Genomic DNA, 19,854 nt, shown 5'->3' on the forward strand with positions numbered 1-19,854 from the left:
AGAGAGAGAGCAGCCAGGCAGATGGAGTGGAGAGAGAGAGACAGCAGGCGATGAGAGAGAGGAGGAGAGAGAGATGGACAGGAAGGAGAGAGCGAGAGAGAGACAGCGCGAGAGAGAGAAAGAGAGACAGCGCGAGAGAGAGAGAGAGAGAGACAGCGCGAGAGAGAGAGAGAGAGACAGCGCGAGAGAGAGAGAGGGGGGCGGTAGTGAGAGAGAGAGACAGAGACAGAGAGCTGTGAAAGCAGGGGAGTGTAATTGATTAGTATTGACAGACAGACCAACCAACCAACCATGTCCATATTCCATCCAGAGGTTCCCCTGTCAGCCAGGGTCTAAATTCAATCTCCATGGGAACAGAAGTACCTACTTCCTGTTCCCATGACGTTCAATATTGAAACCATGGCAACCAAGCGGCTGTTGGTGGACACCGTTTGAAGTATTGATGGTGCAACGGCCCGTATGTCAGAGCAGACAGGAGCATAGCCAGCAACCGTACAGTAGAATTGTTAGTATGAATGGATATATGTCAGTAGGTCTGGAATTATGTGATGGTCTGCTGCTGTGTGTGTGTGCAGGAGTGTGTGTGGTTGTGTGTGCGTCCGTGCGTGCGTGCGTGCATGCGTGTGTGTGTGCAAGAGTGTGTGTGTGTGTGTGTGTGTGTGTGCAGGAGTGTGTGTGTGTCTGGTTGTGTGTGTGTGCAAGAGTGTGTGTGTGTGTGTGTGTGTGTGCAGGAGTGTGTGTGTGTGTGCAGGAGTGTGTGTGTGTCTGTGTGGTTGTGTGTGTGCAGAAGTGTGTGTATGTGTGTGTGTGTGTGTTAGCTAGACAAGAACATGAACCAACACATCAGTTAACACACACTCTGCGCTTGACATGTTTTCCCCGCAAGAAATGACAAACGCATATGAATGACGTACCGTAGACCCTGTGCATGTCTAGTCTGCAACAGGACTGTGTCTATTCATTACGGAGCTATACTTGGAAGGGTGCTTGGGATGCATATTCTCATCATAACCTTGTATCATTGCATCCTTTCTCACGCAAATTGGTCGTGCTTTTTTTTTTTTCTCTCTACATTTTAATTTAAAACTTCAAGTGTTTTCTTTATTTACGCTCCTGTTAAATAATTGATTAGAATTAAATGCAGTTTTAAAAACAGAATGAGCATTATTATAATACACGGAAGGCGTGTCAACACACGTGGAATTTAGTTCGACAGAATTAAAACTCGTCTTTGAAATTCAATGGATTTTTTTTTCTCACACTTTCGGACAGTATATATTTAAAAAAAAGAAATGGAATTAACATCGGCCTAAAGATAACTCGTAAATACAAGGATTCTGTTGACAAAACTCTTAGCATCAATGGAAATATTTCTTATTTATGACCACCAGTTTCAGAAAACAGCATAATTCTCTAAACATATCTTGTAGATTAATCCTGTTACACCCAGCAGAGTAAATACTGATTACTACACTGGTCTCCTGCTGTTCCTATTGTGTCACGTCCTGACCATAGAAAGCTGTTATTTTCTATGGTAGAGTAGTGACAGGTTTTTTTTTCTAGTTTAGTTTTTCTATGTTGTCATGTTCTTGTTTTGTATTTCTATGTTGGGTTTTTGTTTGGGATGATCTCTAATTAGAGGCAGCTGGTCATCGTTGTCTCTAATTGGAGATCATACTTAAGTAGGTGTTTTTTCCACCTGGGTTTGTGGGAGATTGTTTTTGAGTCAGTGTATGTTTCACCTCTGCGTCACGTTTTTTTTTTTTTTTTGTCATTCAGTTTATTTATGTATTGCATAGTTTCACAGTATAAATAAAATGTGGAACGACACACACGCTGCACTTTGGTCCGCTCATTCCTACGACAACCGTGACACTTTGGTCCAATACCATTCACTCTGAGAAGGTCAACACTGACTGAAGGCTTACAGTTTGTCATCAACAGTAGTCCCATGGAGAGTTTTGTAATGTTGCCAGATTTTACAGCTATGGTGTAACTGTTGTATGCGAGACAGCTGTTGACCTGGGGTTAAGGGTCAACCTGTCTTCAACTGCTGTTGACCTGGGGTTAAGGGACAACCTGTCTTCAACAGCTGTTGACCTGGGGTTAAGGGACAACCTGTCTTCAACAGCTGTTGACCTGGAGTTAAGGGACAACCTGTCTTCAACAGCTGTTGACCTGGGGTTAAGGGACAACCTGTCTTCAACAGCTGTTGACCTGGGGTTAAGGGACAACCTGTCTTCAACAGCTGTTGACCTGGAGTTGAGGGACAACCTGTCTTCAACAGCTGGGGTTATTAAGTCCTGGATGTGGACTGTCTGGTATCGTTCTGACAGTGTCCTCCATACATGACCCCATAGATGACCTGCCATAGGAGCACAGAGAGACGTCAGACGGCTTCTCGACGGAACAGGGAATCCTAACTGATCCACGATGACATTCTCATCCGAACTAGTCTCCCTGAAGATTCAAGCACTGACATTATTAATAATAAATATGCAACATTTGCAGATAGATTACCCTTCCAGATTGTATTCATTAGGCATAGAGCACGTACGGTAGCACTGCTACAGCTCGGGAATACAGACTTCCGTTATTAGTCAAGACAGACCCGACATCTCCTGGAGTGTTCAACCTTTTTGTCTAACTGTACTGTTATGCTCCGACGCAAGGAGAGAGTAACATCCTGGTTCTCTGAATTATCTCACACATCACAATTAATAAGATTATATGGATAGGTCAGTACTCCTACTTTGAGATGCTTTGTGGTTTACATACACTTAGGTTGGAGTCAATAAAACTTGTTTTTCAACCACTCCACAAATTTCTTGTTAACAAACTATAGTTTTGGCAAGTCGGTTAGGACATCTTCTTTGTGCATGACACAAGTCATTTTTCCAACAATTGTTTACAGACAGATTATGTCACTTATAATTCACTGTATCACAATTCCAGTGGGTCAGAAGTTTACATACACTAAGTTGACTGTGCCTTTAAACAGCTTGGAAAATTCCAGAACATTGTGTCATGGCTTTAGAAGCTTCTGATATGCTAATTGACATCATTTGAGTCAATTGGAGGTGTACCTGTGGATGTATTTCAAGGCCTACCTTCAAACTCAGTGCCTCTTTATTTGATATCATGGGAAAATCTAAAGAAATTCAGCCAAGACCTCCACAAGTCTGGTTCAACCTTGGGAGCAATTTCCAAACACCTGAAGGTACCACGTTCATCTGTACAAACAATAGTACGCAAGTATGAACACCATGGGACCACGCAGCCGTCATACCTCTTAGGAAGGAGACACGTTCTGTCTCCTAGAGATGAAAGTACTTTGGTGTGAAAAGTGCAAATCAATCCCAGAACAACAGCAAAGGACCTTGTGAAGATGCTGGAGGAAACAGGTACAAAAGTATCTATATCCACAGTAAAACGAGTCCTATATCAACATAACCTGAAAGGCCGCTCAGCAAGGAAGAAGCCACTGCTCCAAACCCGCCATAAAAAAGCCAGACTACGGTTTGCAACTGCACATGGGGACAAAGATCATACTTTTCGGAGAAATCTCCTCTGGTCTGATGAAACAAAAATATATCTGTTTGGCCATAATGACCATCGTTATGTTTGGAGGAAAAAGGAGGAGGCTTGCAAGCCGAAGAACACCATCCCAACCATGAAGCACGGGGGTTGCAGCATCATGTTGTGGGGCTGCTTTGCTGCTGGAGGGACTGGTGCACTTCACAAAATAGATGGCATCACGAGGAAGGAAAATTACGAGGATATATTGAAGCAACATCTCAAGACATCAGTCAGGAAGTTAAAGCTTGGTCGCAAATGGGTCTTCTAAATGAACAATGACCCCAAGCATACTTCCAAAGTTGTGGCAAAATGGCTTAAGGGCAACAAAGTCAAGATATTGGAGTGGCCATCACAAAGCCCTGACCTCAATCCCATAGAACATTTGTGGGCAGAACTGAAAAAGAGTGTGCGAGCAAGGAGGCCTACAAACCTGACTCAGTTACACCAGCTCTGTCAGGAGGAATGGGCCAAAATTCACCCAACTTATTGTGGGAAGCTTGTGGAAGGCTACCCGAAACGTTTGACCCAAGTTAAACAATTTAAAGGCAATGCTACCGAAATACTAATTGAGTGTATGTAAATTTCTGACTCACTGGGAATGTGATGAAAGAAATAAAAGCTGAAATAATTCTCTCTACTATTATTCTGACATTTCACATTCTTAAAATAAAGTGGTGATCCTAACTGACCTAAGACAGGGAATTTTTACTAGGATTAAATGTCAGGAATTGTGAAAAACTGAGTTTAAATCTAATTGGCTAATGTGTATGTAAACTTCCGACTTCAACTGTACATAGAGGGACACAGGTACAAAGGGAGACAGAGAGTAGGGGCCGAGGAGGGATTCGTTACCAAGTCACCAGTGGTAAGTGTTTTCCGGAGTCTGCAGTACTACTACTACTAACCAGACTGGTACCATGTTTAGTATGCAGTACTACTACTACTAACCAGACTGGTACCATGTTTAGTATGCAGTACTACTACTACTAACCAGACTGGTACCATGTTTAGTATGCAGTACTACCACTAACCAGACAATGTTTAGTATGCAGTACTACTACTAACCAGACTGGTACCATGTTTAGTATGCAGTACTACCACTAACCAGACAATGTTTAGTATGCAGTACTACTACTAACCAGACTGGTACCATGTTTAGTATGCAGTACTACCACTAACCAGACAATGTTTAGTATGCAGTACTACCACTAACCAGACTGGTACCATGTTTAGTATGCAGTACTACTACTAACCAGACTGGTACCATGTTTAGTATGCAGTACTACCACTAACCAGACTGGTACCATGTTTAGTATGCAGTACTACTACTAACCAGACTGGTACCATGTTTAATATGCAGTACTACCACTAACCAGACTGGTACCATGTTTAATATGCAGTACTACCACTAACCAGACTGGTACCATGTTTAATATGCAGTACTACAACTAACCAGACTGGTACCACGTTTAGTCTGGTTCAACCAAAGTGTAAAAGAGAACTCACCTAGGTTTTCTATGGAGTAGTATCGCTGTTTGCTGTCCACCCTAACCGTCTCAGCGTAGGGACTTCCTACTCCGTAGCCAATGATGTAGCCCCGTACTAGGATGTTGGGGTTGAGGGGAGGAGTCCAGCTCATGATGATGCTGTTGGGCAGCGGTCGGACATGGAGGGAACTCGGTTGGTTCGGGACTTGGCTCTCTGGAAAGAAATGTACGCCATATTGGAATGCTTCAGGTAATACGGAATCACCATGGAAACGGGCCTAAAAGGTAATATATATATATATATATATATATATATATACAGTCATGCATGTACACATTTAACGTACAGGTGGCTCCTGGGAATCTGACCCACTATCCTGGCATTGTCAAGCGCCACGCTCTATCAACTGAGACACACAGGACCAACAGTTTGTTTTTTATCCTTTGATGATATTTTCACACAGTATATCAACTTGTATGGCTAATTTGTGTACATTTTTTACAAAAAATGTAAATTTTATTTTATGTCAAATCAAATCCAATCAGAAACAGTACTAACATCCTTTGACAGTTTGTGTAATCCTCTAGGAAAGACACTCTTGAGGTTAATATCACTTTATTGAGTGATAATCCATTAGAATTGCATTAGGTTCCCCCCCTTGTCATCTCCTAAAACCATCTGCCTTATTGATCCCTTCCTTATCTCGCCACTCTCCTCCCTGTATTACCTGTTTACGTCTCCTTTCCTAATTGCCTGGCTGCCAAAGCTTGTTCTGGTCAGGTTATGTATAATTTATATGAAACAAAATGTTTTAAAGTTGAGCCAGGCAAAGTTAGTGTGCCTGGTCCCAAATGGCAACCTATTCCTTATTTAGTGCACTATTTTTGACCAGAGCCCCTATTGGCCCTGTGCACTACATTAGTAATAGGTTCCCATTTGGGACATTTTGTTATTTTAGAGTTTGAAGGCTGCCAGTCAAGCAGTCCAGCATTGCTAAGTATCATCCCCATCACATTGCCAGTGGATGACTGACTGCACAGCAGGTTTGTATGATGCTTTTAATATGTTAAAACTGTTTATACACCTTGGTCTCACCACTGTCTAAATATTTAAACACCTCACTCACACACACAGGGAAAGAGATGGACGTGACTGAATACAAGAGTCCAGCCCTGCCTCAGGGAATAGAGACAGAGAGAGATGTGGTAGAGGACGAGGAAGAGGAGAATAGAGAGAGAGACATGGTGGTAGAGGACGAAGAGGAGAATAGAGACAGAGAGAGACATGGTAGTAGAGGACGAAGAGGAGAATAGAGACAGAGAGAGACATGGTGGTAGAGGAGGAGGAGGGTAGGGATGCGTCCCAAATGACACCCTATTTCTTAGTGCACTACTTTTGACCAGCATCTATAGGGATCTTGTCAAAAGTAGTGCCCTATAGGAATTAGGATACCATTTGGGACGCAGAGAGAAGAGACGGAATAAATTGTAAATGAAGTGTTTTTGTCTTACCGTCAAGGTCATTCTCTGGTGTCTCTGCGGTGAACCACTCGCTGGCTGGGCCCGTGCCGTTAGCTGTCATGGCAGCCACCTGGAAACTGTACTGACTGCCTTTCTCCAGCCCTGAGAGGAGAGAGGATGTTGTCAAAGACATGTTAAACACAGCTAAACACAACAAAAAAAGCTGTACTGAATACCTTTCTCCAGCTCTGAGATGGGTGGAGGACAACGTCTAAGACAGGGTTCCCCCAACTGGCGGCCTGCGGGCAATATTTATTCCCCCCAAGTTTTCTGAACCAAAACAATTACATAATAGACTAAAAACACCAGGGAGACAGCTTGAGAGAGAGACACCAGGAAGACAGCTTGAGAGCGAGACACTAGGAAGTCAGCTTGAGAGAGAGAGACACCAGGAAGTCAGCTTGAGAGAGAGACACCAGGAAGTCAGCTTGAGAGAGAGACACCAGGAAGTCAGCTTGAGAGAGAGACACCAGGAAGTCAGCTTGAGAAAGAGAGACACCAGGAAGTCAGCTTGAGAGAGAGACACCAAGAAGTCAGCTTGAGAGAGAGACACCAGGAAGTCAGCTTGAGAGAGAGACACCAGGAAGTCAGCTTGAGAGAGAGACACCAGGAAGTCAGCTTGAGAGAGAGACACCAGGAAGTCAGCTTGAGAGAGAGACATCTTGAGAAATCTGTTCCCATTCCCACGCATAATAGAGAGAAACATGCGATCACATACAAATGTAAGCAAGGTTTGAAATTATTGTTTTAGTCAAACATTATATCTGTTCGGGCTTGTTGCGGTTAATTTGCCATCTACAAATTATTTGTAATTATGTTACGGCCCCTGACCATTTGCTCAAAGAAAAATCGTCCCGCCACTGAATCTACTTGATGAATCCTTAAGAGATGTTAACCACAGTCGTACTGACTGCCTTCCTGCAGTTCCGAGACGGGGAGAGACAACGTCTAAGATACTAGAAGGCTACATGCTGAGTCAGCTGAAACCTGAACTGACTGTTTTTCTGCAGGCCTGAGACAGCTGAAACCTGTACTGACTGTTTTTCTGCAGCCCTGAGACAGCTGAAACCTGTACTGACTGTTTTTCTGCAGCCCTGAGACAGCTGAAACCTGTACTGACTGTTTTTCTACAGGCCTGAGACAGCTGAAACCTGTACTGACTGTTTTTCTGCAGCCCTGAGACAGCTGAAACCTGTACTGACTGTTTTTCTACAGGCCTGAGACAGCTGAAACCTGTACTGACTGTTTTTCTGCAGCCCTGAGACAGACGCACAACAACGTCAGAAAGATATTTTTACAGAAACACGACGACACTGTTACGGCTTGGTGATCGTGGAGGAGGAATGAGGCGCAGGAAGCAGCGAACACAGGGTAGTGGTGTTTTTAATATATACACTCACACAAACAAATGTTCCCACACACAGGGGAGAAAATACATACGGCGTCAAACAACGTCGACACGAACATAAGCCGTCTGTCAAAGAAACAATCATTAATCCCGCACGAACAGGAGCGGGCCAGCTAAACTAAATAGCCCCTCTAATGGCTAATTGACCACAGGATAAAAAAAAGGAAAAGCAAAAAGGGAATCGGTGGCAGCTAATAGGCCGGTGACGACGACCGCCGAGCGCCACCCGAGCAGGAGGGGGCGCCACCGTCGGTGGGAATCGTGACAGACACAGAGATGTTAATAATAACTTATCACAAACCTGAGTCTGTAAAACACGGGGTAAACAGGACACCATCACAGAGACCCTACAGGGTTCAATCCCCACAACAGCTTTTCCCCTCTCAACACATCCTCAGATGGTTGTTAATGTCCCTTCCTTTCTTTCATTTCAAAACATCTCTGCGTTTATTTTTCATGGAGGAATCTAGGGCAAGAATATATATATTTTTTAATGTAACCTTTTATTTAACTAGGCCTACCCCGGCAAAACCCGGACGACGCTGAGCCAAATGTGCGCCGTCCTTATGGGACTCCCGATCACGACCGGTTGTGATTCAGCCTGGATTCAAAGCAGGGACTGTAGTGACGCCTCTTGCACTGAGATGCAGAGCCTTAGACCACTGAACCAGGGTCTGTAGTGACTCCTCTACCACTGAGATGCAGTGCCTTAGACCACTGAACCAGGGTGTCTGTAGTGAAGCCTCTAGCACTGAGATGCAGTGCCTTAGACCACTGAACCACTCGGGAGCCAATAAGCTATAGCTTCAATCTCCTTCAAACCACCAACACATCTCTGTGTGTTCATTGTTAGTGGCAGTTTCTGCACATTCCAAGGCTGAATATTCATCATTGCAGAGAAATGATCAGTGGTTGAGTACATCATCGTTATTCTCTACAGATGACTGGAAATCCATCTTCTATTAGGGATAAAACAGGTCTTAATACGACAGAGGGACAGACAGAGGGACAGAGGGACGGACAGAGGGACAGAGGGACGGACAGAGGGACAGACGGACGGACAGAGGGACGGACGGACAGACAGACAGACAGACAGACAGACAGACAGACAGACAGACAGACAGACAGACAGACAGACAGACAGACAGACAGACAGACAGACAGACAGACAGACAGACAAGCTCTGGTCAAAAGTAGTGCACTATATAGGGAATAGGGTGCCATAGGGCTCTGGTCAAAAGTAGTGCACTATGTAGGGAGTAAGGTGCCATAGGGCTCTGGTCAAAAGTAGTGCACTATATAGGGAATAGGGTGCCATTAAGGACGTACCCTAGGATTAGTAGAGCACACACACTCGCCTGTGTGAAATTAATTTCTTCTAAGACCAAGAACCCATCTGAGACACTCATCACCAAACAATAAATAAGGAATATTCTTTTCATCCAAATTCAGTATTGGAATTGAAATAATACCTTACGTCAGTAAAATAAACACCTAGTTATCTCTGTTAAAATGAACACCTAGTTATCTCTGTTGTGGTGTGTGGAGCTCACCTGCCCCCCCCCCCCCCTTAATAGCCCTGAGGCCAAGTACCCCCCCCCCCCCCGTCTGTCTCTGCCTTAGACGCAGCCGCTCGCAAATTGAACAATCTATTTTCGTCTTCTATCCATATCAGCCGGAGCCTCCCATTAAGAAAACACGGATTTGTCACAAATGGCACCCTATTCCCTATATAGTGTACTACTTTTGACCAGGGCCCTATGGCACCCTATTCCCTATACGGTGTACTACTTTTCACCAGGGCCCATATTGTACTGTATAGGGAATAGGGTGCCATTTGGGAGACAGATATATACAGACGGTTGATTTGCTGTCTGGTTTAACAACATATTAAAATAATATAAATCATGAATCAAATAAACAAATAAACTGCAGAAACAATAAATAATAATTAATTGTAATAATAATAATAATTTATTTTTCCTCTCTAGCGTAAAGTAGATAGGCGATTAAAATATGCAGTTTTTTATGTCGGAGGTGAAAAAAAACACATTTTTCATCTGTAATATCTGACTGGTGAATACAGTGCTTTCGGAAAGTATTCAGACCCCTTTATTGTTTCCACATTTTGTTACATTACAGCCTTATTCTAAAATGGACAACAACAAAAATAACTCAGCAGTCTACACATGACCCCATAATGAAAAAGTGAAAAACATTAAAAAAAACAAAAAAAATTCTAATCTATTAACAATAAAAAACCTTATTTACATCAGTATTCAGACCCTTTGCTATGAGACTCCAAATTGAGCTCAGGTGCATCTTGTTTCCAGTGATCATCCTTGAGATGTTTCTACAACTTGATTAGAGTCCACTTGTGGTAAAGCCAATTGATTGGACATGATTTGGAAAGGCACACATCTGTCTATATAAGGTCCCACAGTTGACAGTGCATGTCAGAGCAAAAACCAAGCCACGAGGTCGAAGGAATTGTCTGTAGAGCTCCGAGACAGGATTGTGTCGAGGCACAGATCTGGGGAAGGGTACCAAAAACATTTCTGCAGCATTGAAGGTCTCCAAGAACACAGTGGCCTCCATCATTCTTTAAATGGAAGAAGTTTGGAACCACCAAGACTCTTCCAAGAGCTGGCCCCCCGGCCAAACTGAGCATTCGGGGGAGAAGGGTCTTGGTCAGGGAGGTGACCAAGAACCCGATGGCCACTCTGACAGAGCTCCAGAGTTCCTCTGTGGAGATGGGAGGACCTTCCAGAAGGACAATCATCTCTGCAGCACTCCACCAAGCAGGCCTTTATGGTAGAGGTGCCAGACAGAAGCCACTCCTCAGTAAAAGGCACATGACAGCCTGCTTGGAGTTTGCCAAAAGGCACATAGACACTCTCAGTCCATGAGAAACAAGATTCTCTGGTCTGATGAAACCAAGATTGAACTCTTGGCCTGAATGCCAAGCGTCACGTCTGGAGGAAACCTGGCACCATCCCTATGGTGAAGCATGGTGGTGGCAGCATCATGTTGTGGGGATGTTTTTCAGCAGCAGGGACTGGGAGACTAGTCAGGATTGAGGCAAAGATGAACGGAGTAAAGAGCAGAGAGATCCTTGATGAAAACCTGTTCCAGAGTGCTCAGGACCTCAGACTGGGGTGAAGGTTCACCTTCCAACAGGAAGATGAGCCTAAGCACACAGACAAGACAATGCAGGACTGGCTTCAGGACAAGTCTCTGAATGTCCTTGAGTGGCCCAACCAGAGCCCGGACTTGAACCCGATCGAATATCTCTGGAAAGACCTGAAAATAGCTGTGCAGCATTGCCCCTATCACCTGTGGACAGGTACCAGAAGTCTCACCTGTGAACAGGTACCAGAAGTCTCACCTGTGAACAGATACCAGGAGACTCACCTGTGAACAGGTACCAGAAGTTGTTAGGTTCGATGGCCTCCTGGTCTCCTCGTCGGCCGGTCTTCCGGTATCGGAGCTTATAGCCGGTGATGAACCCGTTCTGGCTGTTGGGAGGAGGGGGCTGCCAGCTCACCTTAATGCTCTGAAACACAGTCAGGGGAGAGGACACATGTTCACTACGTATACGTGATCCCTGAGGGAATTGAACCAGCAACCTTGCTTCGCTGAGGCCACTTTCTTACCAATAGACCCAAATGCCCACCTGGTTTAACAACCATCACATACAGTAGAAGAACCAACCATCCAAGACGTACACGCCAGGCGGTGTCTGAGAAAGGCCCCCAAAATTGCCATAAACTCCAGCCACCCGGGACTGTTCTCCATGCTCCCGTCCAGCAGGCAGCTCCAACCCTGCACATTGAATAAGATACTGGAACTGTCCTGACTATACAACCACTCCAGGACCCCTGGACATTGAATAAGATACTGGAACTGTCCTGACTATACAACCACTCCAGGACCCCTGGACATTGAATAAGGTACTGACCTGTATATACAACCACTCCAGTACTCCAGTACCCCCCCTGCACTGTTTTACACCTGTTGTATCCTGAGCATTTAACTTTGAAACTTTGAAACGTGAAACTGTAAGACACTACAGTCGTGGCCAAAAGTTTTGAGAATGACACAAATATTAATTTTCACAAAGTTTGCTGCTCCAGTGTCTTTAGATATTTTTGTCAGATGTTACTATGGAATACTGAAGTATAATTACAAGCATTTCATAAGTGTCAAAGGCTTTTATTGACAATTACATGAAGATGCAAAGAGTCAATATTTGCAGTGTTGACCCTTCTTTTTCAAGACCTCTGCAATCCGCCCTGGCATGCTGTCAATTAACTTCTGGGCCACATCCTGACTTCTTGCATAATCAATGCTTGGAGTTTGTCCGAATTTGTGGGTTATTTGTCCACCCGCCTCTTGAGGATTGACCACAAGTTCTCAATGGGATTAAGGTCTGGGGAGCTTCCTGGCCATGGACCCAAAATATCAATGTTTTGTTCCCCGAGCCACTTAGTTATCACTTTTGCCTTATGGCAAGGTGCTCCATCATGCTGGAAAATACATTGTTCGTCACCAAACTGTTCCTGGATGGTTGGGAGAAGTTGCTCTCAGAGGATGTGTTGGTACCATTCTTTATTCATGTCTGTGTTCTTAGGCAAAATTGTGAGTGAGCCCACTCCCTTGGCTGAGAAGCAACATGAATGGTTTCAGGATGCTTTACTGTTGGCATGACACAGGACTGATGGTAGCGCTCACCTTGTCTTCTCCGGACAAGCTTTTTTCCGGATGCCCCAAACAATCAGAAAGGGGATTCATCAGCGAAAATGACTTTACCCCAGTCCTCAGCAGTCCACTCCCTGTACCTTTTGCAGAATATCAGTCTGTCCCTGATGTTTTTCCTGGAGAGAAGTGGCTTCTTTGCTGCCCTTCTTGACACCAGGCCATCCTCCAAAAGTCTTTGCCTCACTGTGCATGCAGATGCACTCCCACCTGCCTGCTGCCATTCCTGAGCAAGCTCTGTACTGGTGGTGACCCGATCCCGCAGCTGAATCAACTTTAGGAGACGGTCCTGGCGCTTGCTGGACTTTCTTGGGCACCTTGAAGCCTTCTTCACAACAATTGAACCGCTCTCCTTGAAGTTCTTGATGATCCGATAAATGGTTGATTTAGGTGCAATCTTACTGGCAGCAATATCCTTGCCTGTGAAGGCCTTTTTGTGAAAAGCAATGATGACGGCACGTGTTTCCTTCCTTGTAACCATGATTGACAGAGGAAGAACAATGATTCCAAGCACCACCCTCCTTTTGCAACACCCTCCTTTTGAAGCTTCCAGTCTGTTATTCAAACAATCAGCATGACAGAGGGATCTCCAGCCTTGTCCTCGTCAACACTCACACCTGTGTTAATGAGAGAATCACTGACATGATGTCAGCTGGTCCTTTTGTGGCAGGGCTGAAATGCAGTGGAAAGGTTTTTGGGGGATTCAGTTCATCTGTATGGCAAAGAGGGAGTTTGCAATTTATTGCAATTCATCTGATCACTCTTCATAACATTCTGGAGTATATGCAAATTGCCATCATACAAACTGAGTCAGCAAACTTTGTGAAAATGTATATTTGTGTTATTCTCAAAACTTTGGGCCATGACTGTACATTATAGATATAATAGACAATAATAATCAGGCTAGCTAATAAACAGGCTAAATGTACAATGTCAACACCATAACAATATAAACACCATAACGATGTCAACACCATAACAATGTCAACACCATAACAATGTCAACAATGTCAACACCATAACAATGTCAACACCATAACAATGTCAACACCATAACAATGTCAACACTATAACAATGTCAACACCATAACAATGTCAACACTATAACAATGTCAACACCATAACAATGTCAACACTATAACGATGTCAACACCATAACGATGTCAACACTATAACAATGTCAACACCATAACAATGTCAACACCATAACAATGTCAACACCATAACAATGTCAACACCATAACAATGTCAACACCTTAACGATGTCAACACCTTAACGATGTCAACACCATAACAATATAACATTTTACATTTTAGTCATTTAGCAGATGCTCTTATCCAGAGCTACTTACAGTTAGTGTATTAATCTTCAGATAGCTAGGCGGGACAACCACATATCACAGGCATAGTAAGTACATTTTCCTCAATAAAGTAACTATGAGTAAAGTCATAGGCTGGAAAGAGAATGATATAATGGAATACTTTGAACTGGCCTTTATGTAGATGGGTGTGTATGCACAATGCAAACAATGGATTTCAGCCTGAGGACTACAAGATCTCCAGAGACTAAGTCTGAGAGAAGGTGAAGCTAGCCTTACATGGTCAACAATTGCTTGTTTAACCAGACAGACCATGGTTTGGCTTCCCACTGAAACAACATAAATAAGAGAAAAATAACAATCCACTGTTTGTATAAAGCGTCCTTTTAAAGATCTACTGCAGCTCCCATCCTCTCTCAGATCAGCCTGATAAAGTTAAATATTAATCTAGTCCCATCCTCTCTCAGATCAGCCTGATAAAGTTAAATATTAATCTAGTCCCATCCTCTCTCAGATCAGCCTGTTAAAGTTAAATATTAATCTAGTCCCATCCTCTCTCAGATCAGCCTGATAATGTTAAATATTAATCTAGTCCCATCCTCTCTCAGATCAGCCTGATAAAGTTAAATATTAATCTAGTCCCATCCTCTCTCAGATCAGCCTGTTAAAGTTAAATATTAATCTAGTCCCATCCTCTCTCAGATCAGCCTGATAATGTTAAATATTAATCTAGTCCCATCCTCTCTCAGATCAGCCTGATAAAGTTAAATATTAATCTAGTCCCATCCTCTCTCAGATCAGCCTGATAATGTTAAATATTAATCTAGTCCCATCCTCTCCCAGATCAGCCTGGTAATGTTAAATATTAACCTAGTCCCATCCTCTCTCAGATCAGCCTGATAATGTTAAATATTAATCTAGTCCCATCCTCTCTCAGATCAGCCTGATAAAGTTAAATATTAATCTAGTCCCATCCTCTCCCAGATCAGCCTGATAATGTTAAATATTAATCTAGTCCCATCCTCTCCCAGATCAGCCTGATAAAGTTAAATATTAATCTAGTCCTATCCTCTCTCAGATCAGCCTGATAAAGTTAAATATTAATCTAGTCCCATCCTCTCTCAGATCAGCCTGATAAAGTTAAATATTAATCTAGTCCCATCCTCTCTCAGATCAGCCTGATAAAGTTAAATATTCATCTAGTCCCATCCTCTCTCAGATCAGCCTGATAAAGTTAAATATTCATATAGTCCCATCCTCTCCCAGATCATCCTGATGAACCCTCATGGATACAGAGGAATATATTAACATTTACTGGCACCAGTTCCCCCATTCAGACAATCATCTTAATTGATTACAACAGGCTTGATTGCGGTAAAGGGAGGCTCGTTGGAGCTGTGTGTGTGTGTGTGTGCGTGTGCGTGTGTGTGTGTGTGTGTGTGTGTGTGTGTGTGTGTGTGTGTGTGTGTGTGTGTGTGTGTGTGTGTGTGTGTGTGTGTGTGTGTAGCTCTGTGCTCCAGCTCTGGAGGTTGGATTGGTGGCGATTAAGACAGGCATGCACACACACACACACACACACACACACACACACACACACACACACACACACACACACACAAAACTCTCAAAAACAGGAACACACACACACACAACAATTAAGAGAGAAACAGTCAGTGCCATTTGGCCTCGAAGTAGCAGCACTAATTATTCCACCAAACAGAACGGATCTGCACGGATACAATGCACAGCCATTAGACCCCCCCCAGCCATTCCCTATTGGTACAGGGAGACTGTAGCAGCCATTAGACCCCCCCCAGCCATTCCCTATTGGTACAGGGAGACGGTAGCAGCCATTAGACCCCTCCCCCCCAGCCATTCCCTATTGGTACAGGGAGACGGTAGCAGCCATTAGACCCCTCCCCCCCAGCCATTCCCTATTGGTACAGGGAGACGGTAGCAGCCATTAGACCCCTCCCCCCCAGCCATTCCCTATTGGTACAGGGAGACTGTAGCAGCCATTAGACCCCCCCCCCCTATTGGTACAGGGAGACTGTAGCAGCCATTAGACCCCCCCCCCTATTGGTACAGGGAGACTGTAGCAGCCATTAGACCCCCCCCCCCCGAAAGCCATTCCCTATTGGTACAGGGAGACTGTAGCAGCCATTAGACCCCCCCCCCAAGCCATTCCCTATTGGTACAGGGAGACTGTAGCAGCCATTAGACCCCCCCCCCCATGTATACACAGTATATGCATATTATACTCCATGTATGACACAATGCATTCATGATGGGAAGCTACAACTGGAAAAGAGACCAAGCTATGACGTGAATACTGCAACGCAGGCAGTATTTCATATTAATTGAGACTCGAGAGTATGTGTGTGTGTGTGTGTGTGTGTGTGTGTGTGTGTGTGTGTGTGTGTGTGTGCGTGGTCTGTTACCACTCTTTATTTATCTGTGCTGTGCAGGTTGAAGAAGAAACCCTCCCTAACGCCTATTTATATTCAAATCTAGTTAACCTTGCAAAGTGCTAGACTATAGCGAGCCGTGGCCTCTTTTAAAACGTCACACAGACAGAATGTACGTTGCAGTGGAGGCTGGTGGTCGGAACTATAGGAGGGACGGGCTCATAATAATGGCTGGAATGGATTCAATGAAACGGAGTCGAACACGTGATTTCAGTATGTTTGATGCGTTTTATACCATTCCATACATCCATTCCTGCCATTACAATGACCTTAGGGTTAGATAACAGGGGTTAGATAACAGGGGTTAGATAACAGGGGTTAGGGTTAGATAACAGGGGTTAGATAACAGGGGTTAGATAACAGGGGTTAGATAACAGGGGTTAGGGTTAGATAACAGGGGTTAGATAACAGGGGTTAGATAACAGGGGTTAGATAACAGGGGTTAGGGTTAGGTAACAGGGGTTAGATAACAGGGGTTAGATAACAGGGGTTAGATAACAGGGGTTAGGTAACAGGGGTTAGATAACAGGGGTTAGATAACAGGGGTTAGGGTTAGGTAACAGGGGTTAGATAACAGGGGTTAGATAACAGGGGTTAGATAACAGGGGTTAGATAACAGGGGTTAGGGTTAGGTAACAGGGGTTAGATAACAGGGGTTAGATAACAGGGGTTAGGTAACAGGGGTTAGGTAACAGGGGTTAGATAACAGGGGTTAGGTAACAGGGGGTAGGGTTAGATAACAGGGGTTAGATAACAGGGGTTAGATAACAGGGGTTAGGTAACAGGGGGTAGGGTTAGGTAACAGGGGGTAGGGTTACTGTAGGTAACAATAATTGTTCAGGGGTGAAGAGCTCATCTTGTCTAAGGATTTATTCCTAGTTGTTTGTTTGGCCTCAGCTTTATACATGCTCTGCTTCAGTGCCGAAAACCAAACCATGTGGACACAGTCAACATCCCCAAAACATCTAAATTCCTTATATGGTGCACTACATATGACCAGGATCCATAGAGCTGAGGACCCATAGAGCTGAGGACCCATAGAGCTGAGGACCCATAGAGCTGAGGACCCATAGAGCTCAGGACCCATAGAGCTCAGGACCCATAGAGCTCAGGACCCATAGAGCTCAGGACCCATAGAGCTGAGGACCCATAGAGATGAGTACCCATAGAGCTGAGGACCCATAGAGCTCAGGACCCATAGAGCTCAGGACCCATAGAGCTCAGGACCCATAGAGCTCAGGACCCATAGAGCTGAGGACCCATAGAGCTCAGGACCCATAGAGCTCAGGACCCATAGAGCTGAGGACCCATAGAGCTCAGGACCCATAGAGCTCAGGACCCATAGAGCTGAGGACCCTTAGAGCTCAGGACCCATAGAGCTGAGGACCCATAGAGCTCAGGACCCATAGAGTTGAGGACCCATAGAGCTCAGGACCCATAGAGCTGAGGACCCATAGAGCTGAGGACCCATAGAGCTGAGGACCCATAGAGCTGAGGACCCATAGAGCTCAGGACCCATAGAGCTCAGGACCCATAGAGATCAGGACCCATAGAGATGAGGACCCATAGAGCTCAGGACCCATAGAGCTGAGGACCCATAGAGCTGAGGACCCATAGAGCTGAGGACCCATAGAACTCAGGACCCATAGAGCTCAGGACCAATAGAGCTCAGGACCCATAGAGCTCAGGACCCATAGAGCTCAGGACCCATAGAGATGAGGACCCATAGAGCTCAGGACCCATAGAGCTCAGGACCCATAGAGCTCAGGACCCATAGAGCTGAGGAACCATAGAGCTCAGGACCCATAGAGCTCAGGACCCATAGAGCTGAGGACCCATAGAGATGATGACCCATAGAGCTCAGGACCCATAGAGCTGAGGACCCATAGAGCTGAGGACCCATAGAGCTGAGGACCCATAGAGCTGAGAACCAATAGAGCTGAGGACCCATAGAGCTGAGGACCCATAGAACTCAGGACCAATAGAGCTGAGGACCCATAGAGCTCAGGACCCATAGAGCTGAGGACCAATAGAGTTCAGGACCCATAGAGCTCAGGACCCATAGAGCTCAGGACCCATAGAGCTCAGGACCCATAGAGCTGAGGACCCATAGAGCTGAGGACCCATAGAGCTCAGGACCCATAGAGCTCAGGACCCATAGAGCTCAGGACCCATAAAGCTGAGGACCCATAGAGCTCAGGACCCATAGAGCTCAGGAACCATAGAGCTCAGGACCCATAGAGCTCAGGACCCATAGAGCTCAGGACCCATAGAGCTCAGGAACCATAGAGCTCAGGAACCATAGAGCTGAGGACCCATAGAGCTCAGGAACCATAGAGCTCAGGACCCATATAGCTCAGGACCCATAGAGCTCAGGACCCATAGAGCTGAGGACCCATAGAGCTGAGGACCCATAGAGCTCAGGACCCATAGAGCTCAGGACCCATAGAGCTGAGGAACCATAGAGCTCAGGACCCATAGAGCTCAGGACCCATAGAGCTCAGGACCCATAGAGCTCAGGATCCATAGAGCTCAGGACCCATAGAGCTGAGGACCCATAGAGCTCAGGACCCATAGAGTTGAGGACCCATAGAGCTCAGGACCCATAGAGCTGAGGACCCATAGAGCTCAGGACCCATAGAGCTGAGGACCCATAGAGATGATGACCCATAGAGCTCAGGACCCATAGAGCTGAGGACCCATAGAGCTGAGGACCCATAGAGCTGAGGACCCATAGAGCTGAGAACCAATAGAGCTGAGGACCCATAGAGCTGAGGACCCATAGGGCTGAGGACCCATAGAGCTGAGGACCCATAGAGCTGAGGACCCATAGAGCTCAGGACCCATAGAGCTCAGGACCCATAGAGATGAGGACCCATAGAGCTCAGGACCCATAGAGCTGAGGACCCATAGAGCTGAGGACCCATAGAGCTGAGGACCCATAGAACTCAGGACCCATAGAGCTCAGGACCCATAGAGCTCAGGACCCATAGAGCTCAGGACCCATAGAGCTCAGGACCCATAGAGTTCAGGACCCATAGAGATGAGGACCCATAGAGCTCAGGACCCATAGAGCTGAGGACCCATAGAGCTCAGGACCCATAGAGCTCAGGACCCATAGAGCTGAGGACCCATAGAGCTGAGGACCCATAGAGCTCAGGACCATAGAGCTCAGAACCCATAGAGCTGAGGACCCATAGAGCTGAGGATCCATAGAGCTCAGGACCCATAGAGCTCAGGAACCATAGAGCTCAGGACCCATAGAGCTCAGGACCCATAGAGATGAGGACCCATAGAGCTCAGGACCCATAGAG

At 45.3% G+C, this 19,854-nt stretch overlaps 1 protein-coding gene across 1 annotated transcript in view; it reads right to left on the minus strand.

The window, feature by feature from the left end:
* Positions 1 to 19,854, minus strand: part of LOC115159833 (netrin receptor DCC) — a 257,441-nt gene that overhangs the window by 112,334 nt on the left and 125,253 nt on the right. The window contains exons 12-14 of the mRNA XM_029709887.1: positions 11,410 to 11,551; positions 6,579 to 6,689; positions 5,086 to 5,280 (exon numbers count right to left, since the gene is read on the minus strand). Of these exons, the coding sequence (XP_029565747.1) occupies positions 5,086 to 5,280; positions 6,579 to 6,689; positions 11,410 to 11,551 (448 nt within the window). The remainder of the gene's footprint in view (positions 1 to 5,085; positions 5,281 to 6,578; positions 6,690 to 11,409; positions 11,552 to 19,854) is intronic.

Source organism: Salmo trutta, chromosome 23 (genome assembly GCF_901001165.1).
Source record: "Salmo trutta chromosome 23, fSalTru1.1, whole genome shotgun sequence".
Taxonomy (NCBI): domain Eukaryota; kingdom Metazoa; phylum Chordata; class Actinopteri; order Salmoniformes; family Salmonidae; genus Salmo; species Salmo trutta.